The following is an 11,344-nucleotide window of genomic DNA, read 5'->3' on the forward strand; positions in this document are numbered from 1 at the left end:
TCTGGGGTCACAGAGTGCTGAGCCCTGCACTGTCCTGGGTATGGCCAGTGACTTTGGCTTCCTGAGCTTAGGGCTCCAAAGCAGCTGATGGTTTAAGTAGCTAAATTTTACCCATGGGTAGTCCTGCCTGTTCAGTGACCAAGAATTAACACCCTTTTGAAATTCTAGGTACTGAATACCTAGTCAAGAGATGTTCTTCGAGGCAGGTGGATCACCTGAGGTCAGGAGTTCAAGACTAGCCTGGTCAACATGGTGAAACCATGTCTCTCCTAAAAATACTAAAATTAGCTGGGAGTGGTGGCAGGCACCTGTAATCCCAGCTACTCGGGAGGCTGAGGCAGGAGAATTGCTTGAACCCAGGAGGCGGAGGTTGCAGTGAGCTGAGATTGCACCACTGCACTCTAGCCTGGGTGACAAGGGAAAACTCCATCTCAAAAAAAAAAAAAAAAAAAAAGATGCTTTTTTCCAGCTGAAGAGAACGGCTACAGAAAGTTCCAGAATTTGGGTACTTGTTAGAACTTGCTTGGCCCTTCGATGAGAGCTAGAGTTTTGTCGAGATTTCAGATTTCCTTCTGGGAATATAGTCTGGACCACATCCCGCTGTTGCAGGAAGGGGACATAACCTGTGTTACCCAACTAACAGTCACGCAGTGTTACCTGGTGGCCTTGTGAAGAGAGGAACGTGGGCTGAGTGGGGACAGTGAGACGTTGCTTAGTGTTCATGCCATAGGCCGGACCTTCTGAATTTCTAAATACTCTTGAAAATGTGAAAGATGCTATCCAAAGCCCAGAAGCCTCCAGAATGAAGACAGGTCTCAGTTACCTTGTTTGGACCCACACATGTGCAGGGGGATAGGTGTAGTGACTTGTAAGAGAACAGGGAGGCGAACTGGGGGTGCCGGTGTACCCAGCAAGGCAGAAGGCCAGGCAAGCGATCAGGACGGAGCCACGTCGTCTTGCTGGTGATTTCCATGTAATCTGGTAGGACCCGAGTTGTCCATTTAACGTCCTGGTCGTCCCCCTTGAAGACATTTGGTTTCTGATCTCGGAGTGGGCAGGCAGGAGGTGAAGCTCTGGGCTTTTCCTGTGGCTGGTCTAGGAGGTCAGGAGGCAGCTTCCAGAGGCATCTGTGATGGCCACTCTTCCTTGGGGCCTTTTGGCTTCTGGCTGTTGGGAAGTTGGTGTTCGTGTTGAGGTAGAATAGAAAGGTAAAGGTGGTTTCTGTTAGGGGCAGAGGGGAGCGTGCTGCTGGAGAGAATGTAACCAGGTGGGGTGGTTTGTGTCCCCAGCTCCTTCAAGTGCTACTCACCAGGACTTTCCCCTCCCCAGCGTGCAGGGCTGCCAGCAGGGAGCCTGTGCCCTTTGGGTGGGAGGCATGTGTTCACCTGAGATGCTGGTGATCATTTTGGCACTTGGTAGAATGTGGGGATGGGGTCAGAGGGTGGGGTCTGGCTTTCTGAGTGCCTCGGGGGCTGCAGAAAGCGCTGGAGCTGGGAATGATTCTAACTGGGCTTGTAAGGGGGAAAAAGCTAGATAAAAAAAAAATTTCCTTTGACTTGCAGAGCCTCCGAGGGTAAGACTGTGGAAGTGCCTTACAAAGGAGACGTGGAAAACACTATCCTGGATATTCTCGGGGGACTGAGGTCCACGTGCACCTACGTGGGGGCCGCCAAACTCAAGGAGCTCAGCAGGAGGGCCACGTTCATCCGGGTGACCCAGCAGCACAACACCGTGTTCAGCTAACCCTGGGGCGAAGTGGCGTCCGGCCCGAGCGGAAGCTTCCAAACCTGCTTTTCCCATCTCCCTCCTAGTTCGTTCGGGCTGAGCTGCTGGCTGCTGCTGAATGGCGGAATGCCGTGTGCTCTCCCACCGCCTGGAGCTTCGGCGCCCTCTCCGTGCCTTCTCGGGGGTCCAGACGCAAGGCACTGACTGGGGCAACCTCAGAGCCCTGCTGCCCAGAACTCATAACCTCATTGTTCAAACCGACACTTGCACCTTGCTCTTTCTCTCTTTCTTTTTTAAAAGGAGATGGTTTCACTTTAATATAATGCGATTATCTTAAGACTTGATGAAGCGCTGGAGTTTGTATTTGTAGGAGTCATGGTGATTGGTTTGGGATTTGTTTGGCCTTCTTCCTAGACAGGGTGGTGGCAAGCCACTCCTGGCCATGAGCAGACAAGTCACCTTAGGAGGAGCAGGGAAAGAAGCCAGAGGCCGAGTAACCAGCTCTAGCTTTTCCAGCAACCAAAAGCCAGAGGTGGTGGTATCCCAGACCTGTAGCTTTGGGTGGCTGGAAAAGACCAAAAGCAATTAACTGGACAGATGAACCTGAATTGTTTTCCCAACTGATACTCACAGGGTTGGGGCAGTGTGTTTTCCTGAGACTTTCATTACACGTGCTTTTCAGGGCCAAGTCATCTGTCCCTCCCAGTGTGCTGTCGCCTCTAGGAAGCTGTCCCTGTCTTGGCTTCTCATTTCATTTTGTTTTCCCTCCATCTTTTTTCCCCGCTTCTCAGCTCCAACTCCCTTTGAATTTCCACTGGATGTTTTATGGAAAGGTTATCTCCCGAGAAATCAGCAAGTGAAGACGCACCGCAAGAGAGCCAAACCTTTGATGAGTGGCATTCTGAAAGGCATTGATTTGAGACATGAGGTAGAGACATTCCCTTGGTGCGCCAGGGAATCCTTTCCCTGAAGGACCACACGGCACTACTATATCAGGTCAGTGAGTGGGCTGGGAACAATGACACTGTCTTGGAGAACTGGCCTCTGCAGCTGACCTGCGGCAGTCCCCCAGGATGCTTCTTTAAACAGTATACTCGGAAGAAGTGATGACCGGCCACTTAACTTCCAAGTACTGAGTTCCAGGCCCGGAAAGCGCAGATCAGGATGTTTTACTTTACTTTTTGATAAGGCTTTTAAAGAGCAGGTACGCAAGTCAGTTTTCTTTGGAAAGGCAAGCAGGGACCCTAGAGTAGAGAAGGGCCACAGGGTGCTGCTGTGTCAGGGTGAATGAATAGCCTGATTGTCCCCAGTGACGGATGGCGTGAGAAGCGTCCAAGCAGAACCATCACACTCTGGCATCGTACAGGCCTACTGTTGGTCATTTAAGAATACGTTGAGAGATCAGCAGCATTCACTCCAGTGTAATACTTCTCCCTACTAAATCCTTTAAGATTTAAATTATTATTTGAGACAGGGTCTCATTCTTGTCATCCAGGCAGGATCACAGCTCACCACAGCCTCAACCTCCCAGGCTCAAGTGATCCTCTCACCTCAGCCTCCCAAGTACCTGGGACTACAGGCACCTTGCCACCATGCCCAGCTAATTGTTGTATTTTTTGTAGAGACAGGATTTTACCATGTTGCCCAGAATGGTCTCAAACTCCTGGGCTCGGGCATCCACCCACCGCAACCTCCCAAAGTGTTAGGATTACAGGTGTGAGCCACCGCGCCCCGCCCATTAAGAGTAACTCTTGCACCTTTATAAATACAAGGGCTGCACTTTGGAGACGGGAGCGCCACGAGGCTGTTGAACATGGAGCAAGACGTGGGATGTGGCTGCAGGCTCCCCACCATGCCCTCTGTGAGGTGTGAGGCTCTCTGGCTGGTGCTATGGAAGGTGTGTTTTACGCTCATCTTCAAATGTTTGTTTTGTAAGAGACTACTGCAAAATCGGGGAGAGGTGAAGGAAAGGACATCTTAAAGAGAGCTTTTTTTTTTTTTTTTTAATTGTACTTTAGGTTCTGGGGTACATGGGCAGATCGTGCAGGATTGTTGCATAGGTACACACATGGCAATGTGGTTCACCGCCTCCATCCCCCCGCCACCCATCACCTACATCTGGCATTTCTCTCCATGTTATCCTTCCCCGACTTTCCCACCCACTGCTGTCCTTCCCCTAGCCCACCCGCAACAGACCCCAGTGTGTGATACTCCCCTCTGTGTCCCTATGTTCTCATTGTTCAACACCCGCCTATGAATGAGAACATGTGGTAGTTTTCTGTTCTTGTCAGTTTGCTGAGAATGATGGTTTCCAGATTTATCCATGTCCCTATAAAGGACATGAACTCATCGTTTTTGATGGCTGCATAGTATTCCAGGGTGTATATGTGCCACATTTTCCTTGTCCAGTCTATCGTTGATGGGCATTTGGGTTGGTTCCAGGTCTTTGCTATTGTAAACAGTGCCACTATGAACATGTGTGTGCGCATGTGTCTTTATCATAGAATGATTTATAATCCTTTGGATATATACCCAGTAATGGGAGTGCTGGGTCAAATGGAATTTCTATTTCTAGATCCCTGAGGAATCGCCACACTGTTTCCACAATGGTTGAACTAGTTTACACTCCCACCAACAGTGTAACAGTGTTCCTATTTCTCCACAGCCTCTCGAGCATGGTGTCTCCAGGTTTTTTAATGATTGCCATTCTAACTGGTGTGAGGTGGTATTTCAGTGTGGTTTTGATTTGCATTTCTGTAATAATCAGTGGTGATAAGCATTTTTTCATATGTTTGTTGGCCTCATATATGTCTTCTTTTGAAAAGTGTCTGTTCATATCTGTTGCCCACTTTGGGATGGGTTTGTTTTCTTCTTATAAATCTGTTTTAGTTCTTTGGGGATTCGGGATATTAGCCCTTTGTCAGATGGGTAGATCGCAAAAAATTTTTCCCATTCTGTTGGTTGCCAGTTCACTCTGATGGTTGTTTCTTTTGCTGTACAGAAGCTCTGGAGTTTAACTAGATCCCATTTGTCTATTTTGGCTTTTGTTGCCAATGCTTTTGGTGGTTTAGTCATGAAGTCCTTGCCTATGCCTGTGTCCTGAATGGTTTTGCCTAGGTTTTCTTCTGGGGTTTTTATGGTGTTCGGTCTTAAGTCTTTAATCCATCTGGAGTTAATTTTAGTGTAAGGTGTCAGGAAGGCGCCCAGTTTCTGCTTTCTGCACATGGCTAGCCAGTTTTCCCAACACCATTTATTAAACAGGGAATCGTTTCCCCATGGCTTGTTTTTGTCGGGTTTGTCAAAGATCAGATGGTTGTAGATGTGTGGCGTTGCCTCCAGGGCCTCTGTTCTGTTCCATTGGTCTATTTCTCTGTTTTGGTGCCAGTACCATGCTGTTTGGATTACTGTAGCCTTATAGTATAGTTTGAAATCAGGTAGCGTGATGCCTCCGGCTTTGTTCTTTTTGCTTAGGATTTTCTTATGCCCCATGAGCCCATGAAGCTATCACATCTAAAGACAAATAGACCTCTTGTGAACAGCAGTGTTCAGCTAGGAGACATAAGCATGAACTAAAGAAGCCAAGACCTCAGGTGTGGATGTGTGCCTTTTATCTTAGAACCTCAAGCACACTCTTCACCCCTCCCCCCAGAAAAAAATTAGCAGTGAAGGCAATGCCTCATGTTACACCTCCCCACCTCCCACCTACCCAGGGAGAGCAGGGGTAAATAAAGAGGAGAAATGAACACGTTTTTCCTGGCCGCCTCTTAGAGGACCCAACAGAAGGCAAAGACGCACACTTGCGATTGGCACTGTTATTTTATTAGTACGAGTATACTGAAACAATAAACTGGTACTGGTATACAGACAATTTATTTAAAACAATTTTGTTCAAATTTTGAATCAAACATTGTTTTATTATAATAATGAAATAATTTCTACCTAGAAAACCTGCAAGCACCATCAAAGAAAGGGACCATAAAATTCAATAAACAGACTCGAGTGTATCCTACAAATAGACACACCACGATTAGAAAATAGAATATGAATTCTTCCATTTTTTAATATTTGTTTTAAAAAAGCTAGTGCAAGTACAATATTTTACACTGGAATTACAGAGAGTATGCACGCATATGGAAAAAAGTTCTCCTGTCACAATAAAAGCTCTTAACTATTATGTATGCACTTAAAATTCTCTTTTCAGTAAGGTGCAAAACATTCCTTCCCTAGTTCTCCTCTGTACTGGCCATGTCAGTCTGGTAGTGCCCTCAACCCAAGTTCTGGTGTCTGTTTTCCCTTGGCCTGTGGGAGGCATACGACTGGAAGTTTGGTGGTAATGATCCGTTATTAAAACATCCAGTGGTACGAGTCTCAGAGATGGCGCTTGGGCCAGGACTTGACTGGCTGGAAATGAAGACTTTCTAATCTGAAGGTCACCACAAATACTGACAGGGACTATCTTGAAACCTCCTTTCGGCTGACACTAATTTGGATTGAGAGTTGAGCAGTCAGGCTGGGGAGAGGAAGAAACCCCGCCAGAAAAGGGCAGTCTTCACAGAACCGAATGCACAGGTGTCAAGTTCAAATGCACTGACTCAGGGCTTTACCCCACTCCCGGACCAGGTCACTGAAAGAGTAGGTAGTTCCTGTAAGAACCAGAGAAAACCTATGCACCGAGATTGTTGGTAACTGCTCTGAAGACAACAGCTCGAGCTAGTGTCACCTAATACTTGGTATTCTGGAGGACAGTATGTTATCTTGGTGAGGATGACTGTAAACAACGCTTCCAACGAAGGCCTTCAGATTGGCCACAGAGAAGGGGGACAGGCTCACTGGCCATCCAGACAGCAAACGAACTAAAGGGAAAGAAAACGTGGGCGAAGCCTCCAATGTATCTGCAGTGGAAGACTTGAGTCCTTTCAGATAAGAAAAGTTATGGAAATTCTTAGAGATTGTTATTGTATAGATACTACGTGTTGGCCAAATGCACTTAATTTTAATACAGTTGAACCATTTGTATGCAAGTCACGGGGATGTGAAGCCGGTGTTCCCTCCCGCCATGACACCGGAGAAAGTTAGCTACCAGAACAGTTGCCTTCCACGAGAAGGGAGGGGACAAGATTCTGAATTTAAGAATCGAAAGTGGGGGTTCTTAATATCCCCACAGCTGTCCAGTGTCCGCTGTCCGGCTTGATGTGCGGACAGGAATACGATTCTGAGAAGTTGCTCCGCATTTATTTTGGCCTCTTTCTTTATATTAAATAACAAAAGAAACTAAAGTAAAATGAGGCATTTACATTGAAATCATGTTTTGACCCCCCCTATTTAAATGAGGTGTGGGGGGAAAGAAGGTGAAGTTATTTTTTTTTTTTTTGTCGTCCCCATAATGAGTCCTGTTTGATTGGTAGCCTGGATTCCTTGTTACAAACACTTCGTGTTCAAGATTATATTCTTTGGGTTTATAGGAACAAGAAGTGCTGAAAATGTCAAATATCATCATCTCCTCTGAAGAAAAAGAAGTTGCAATGGCTTAAGAGTTTAGACTAAGAAGGGAGCTCAGGGAAGTACTTCCAGCATAGGAATGAACAGTATTCTCAAATAGCAGAATACGAGTTCCCCTCCCTCAGACGAGGGCCATGTGTAACAAAAACAACAGTAAGCATAGGTATAGTTTAAGAGCCTTTTACGTAGTAATTCTTCCTGGCCGTAACCATACAAATCTGATCATTTAGACATGACAAATTTCTATGTACAAAAAAACATGTAACTTTCAACCCTTCTCTGCTTTTTAATTTTGTTTTTTACAAACAAAGTATGAAACTCATTGTTTCAACAGATCCATGTCTTTCAAACACTGAATGAATCATTTCGACATTCATTTTTCTTTTGTGCAATTTTTTAAAACATTACCTGTACTCCTCAAAGTGAGTGCTTCAAAATTTTGTTTTCTTCAGCTTCTCAAATTAGGTGTACATTAAAAAAAAAAAAAAAAAATTCCCACAAGATATAGTGCTACAAGAAGAGATCCTATCAGTAAGGTAACATATTTGAAGCGAGGTCATCTATATAAAAGAAATCTCAGCTCCGGAGTAGAGGTGTGCAAGTTGTTTGGAGTTTCCCTATGCCAGAAATACAACACTGTCCGTGGAAAAGAGAGGAAACGAACCTAACACAATAGCAGACGCGTGTGCTTTATAAAAAAGTATATTCTCCGTGTATTTATTACTTGATGTGTTCTTAAATTCTCTATTTCAGAAATTCTGGGTTAAAAACAAATGTGGAAGCAAAGGCCTCCACTCCACTTACAAAAAAAAAAAAAAAAAAAAGCAATTCTCTTTCCTTTATCACCACCGAAGAAACTGAATGGGGCCACGGAGTCTGCCGGCCCTGTTTTCACCTGGTGCAATGCAAATTGAAGTGCAAAGAGTTTCAGAAGACAACAGACCAGTGTGTTGAGCTGCTTATGGCTCCTGAAACAGTAGCCATGACAACCAGCACAGCTCAAGAAGCCTGGCCTTCGGTCCAAGAGCTCCGCTTCCTCACCCAAATCTGAAATAGCATGACATTAGTGTCTTCAAAAGCACTGGAGATTTTTCTATGAAAGAAATAGGTTTCCTTAGTAGTCACAGATGTTAAAGGGTATTGTCAATCATTTCCTTAAAAAACAAAACAAAATCCAGAGCTACAACAACAAAAATAAATTTTGGCAACATATTTCAGTAAAGATCAAACTATGTGCAAAGAGTGGATTTTATGATTACTAGGAGCTACTGTTCATCTTGAACATGCAGCATTATATTGCAATCTATGCGGTATCTAAGGAGTAATCCACAAGATGCAGGAAATCCAAACATTCCTTGAAATTGTACAACCCTACTCCAGAGCAGTCAAAGTGCTGCTTCTGGACACATCAGTGTACCACACACACACCAGCCCCGTCCCTGAGTAAGAGGTGTGAAAGGTTCCGCAGAGTCCCTTTAGGGGAGAAGGAGGGATGCTGCCACTTCCTGGTGGGGTGGGGGAAGCCCAACACACTCACCTAACAGAAAACATAGAGGCTCACAATTCTGAGTTAGAAATGGGATCAACAACAAAAATCAGCCCAAACTAAACTGGGTGAGTTAGGGAAAACGAAAAATTGACCGACATAGAAAATTATCCTGAAAGTCCAAATGAAAATGCAATTTGGATTTCCACTTTAAAAGATCTGAGGTAAGTGGCATCCATCTCTGTATCCCTCCCTCCCCCCTCTGCCCCAGTGTGGCCCAGACAAACTGAAATAATTCTTAAGTTAAACATTCTAAGGAACAGTCATTTTATATATTTAGAAATCCCTAGAAAGAGAGGTTCTTGTTTGTTGGTTTCTTATGAATATTATTATTTTTTCTTTTCGCCCTGACTAATTTCTTGGTGATTGTGTTCCACTGTAAACGCAAAAGGCCTGCTGTTATTAGTTTAAAAATGGAAAACAGGAAAGGAAGAACAAAAGACGGCTGTTGGTAAATATTGCAAAGTGGACATAGTACAGAGGCACATGGCTGATCCTTGTAAGCTGAACGGCACCGAAGAATTTCAACCCCTGTCATCGTTAATGTTTGCTACACAGAAGCGGTGACAGAGGCTGCTCTGGGAGCCCATGGGCCCACCAGCGTCTGCAAACAGGAGGCTCCTGCCCTCTGCATTCTTCCTATTTGAAGAGAAAGCTACCACAGGGAGTGGTGACCGTGGTTGGCAGGTGGTCCCCTCCACAGCCACTGGCCAGCACGCTCAGAACACACACACACAACAGGCCATACTTCCTGTCCAGGCTCAGAGGCAGGGCTCCAAGTCTCAGGGACACAGACTCCGAGGAGGGGGCCTACCCGCTCGCAGAAAACGCCGTGGAAAATGGGTTGACTCCAGGCTACCTGGCTCCAGAGTGCGTCTGAGAAATGAATCTGCCTCCTTCCTCTGCACACTCCACATTCACCATTCCGTGTGGTGACAGGGGACAGTGCGGCTCCTCCCCCAGGTCTCCTTGGCTGGCTTTTTCTGCAACTCCGCGGCAGACGCACGGGGCTCCTGAAGGCTGCCCGCCCCAGCACTCAGCATCTGCAGCAAGGGAAAGGTGGGAGGCGCTCTCCCTGCTGGCTCCTTCCCTCCAGCCCTGCTCTGGCCAGAATGGGGAAGATCAACCCAACGAGGAAGAAGCGGAAAGGGAATGAGCTTTTAACTATAGAGCACACTGGTCAGACTCTATTGGCACAGAAAGTATTGCACATGCTAAAAAAGCAAGAGAATGAAATGGGACAAGTGCTGAGAAAGAACCAATTATTTTTATAATTCCTATACCTGAAATAGAACCACAAAAATGATGATGATGATCCTATTGCTTCAAACCACGTGTGTTTTCGCATCTTAGTGTTGGTTTAGCGGATCCAGTCAGTTCCGTACTCGAAGTAAGCCAAAAGGTGGTGTGTGTTTCTCTGAGTCCACATGAGTTGTCAATAGTGATACTAACGAGAACAAAGTCTGTGTGGCAGCCCGTATTCCTCTTACCATCAAAGGTTAAAAAACAAAAAAGAAAAACAAAACCTAATAATTGCAAGTGCCCTGAGCAGAATATATGGAAGATTAAGCAAGTTCTCTGAACAGAAACGTTTAAAAAATACAGCACTAACTAAGCAGTCTGACCGCAAGAATGAACCCACCCACCTCTCTGCAAGCATGCTGAGAGGGTAATGAAGTTCCAGGAAAGTCAAGGAACTATTCTAGCTATTCTAAACCTATTCAGATGTTTTTGGTACACCCCAGAAAATGGTTTGTAAAAATCATTAGTCCTGCTGAGCGTTAAACGCAAATGAATACTAGATAGCCAAAATGTGGGCTGATGTCAGATTTTTTTTTTAATTTGTGAAATGAAGGAAGTACTATTTTCAAGGGGGTAAAAGAAAAATCAGGTATGGATTTGTTCAGGTTCGCTGCAGCCATCCAAGTAAGAATATTTAAAAATCTCTCCCTACTTATAAAATGTTTTTGTTTTTTTTTTTAAAGCACTTTAAAGATGCACTCAAAACCCACAAATGATATTTCAGATCTCTGGGAATGAAAGGTTTAAACTATGAAATACCCTTTCTGGGTTTGTACCAAACATTAAATCTTGATTTGATTTTGAATAGAAAAAAAAAGTCATTCTGAAAATAACACTAATAACAATAATAAAGTAATTGTTTAAAAAAAAATCTTGCTCACATATATAAACGTTTTTATGGAAAACTCAATGAATCTGAAGAAAATTCTTAAGAGTTTCTAAGAGCCCACTAAGACCTGGCTTTTTGTGACAGATGTGGTAAAAAGACCAAAATGAATTTTCAAAGGAACATAACCTTATAAAATGGCCTAGAGTTTAGGCAGGTTAGAAAGAAATTTTGCTACATTTATTTATGCTCGTTCAGTCCCCCAAACCTTTCCCACAATGTTATTGGATAAAAACTGCAGGAATATCACACAAATTACAAACTCAAGATGTGCAAATCGCAAGGTTCTTTAAAAGTTCATCTTAAAAAGAAAAACACTGGACAAAAATGAGTATTCTCTTCTCTATCCCTTTCCTCAGTTTCTCTGCCCATTCTGCATATGCCTG

General features: G+C 44.6%; 1 protein-coding gene across 1 annotated transcript in view; it reads left to right on the forward strand.

Moving 5' to 3' along the window:
* GMPR (guanosine monophosphate reductase) overlaps positions 1–10,943 on the forward strand; it is a 73,370-nt gene extending 62,427 nt beyond the window's left edge. Inside the window, exon 9 of the mRNA XM_003927327.4 lies at positions 1,563–10,943. Coding sequence (XP_003927376.1) covers positions 1,563–1,743 — 181 coding nt within the window. The 3' untranslated portion in view covers positions 1,744–10,943. The remainder of the gene's footprint in view (positions 1–1,562) is intronic.
* Positions 10,944–11,344: the final 401 nt, after the last annotated feature.

Source organism: Saimiri boliviensis, chromosome 4 (genome assembly GCF_048565385.1).
Source record: "Saimiri boliviensis isolate mSaiBol1 chromosome 4, mSaiBol1.pri, whole genome shotgun sequence".
In the NCBI taxonomy this organism is placed as follows: Eukaryota; Metazoa; Chordata; class Mammalia; order Primates; family Cebidae; genus Saimiri; species Saimiri boliviensis.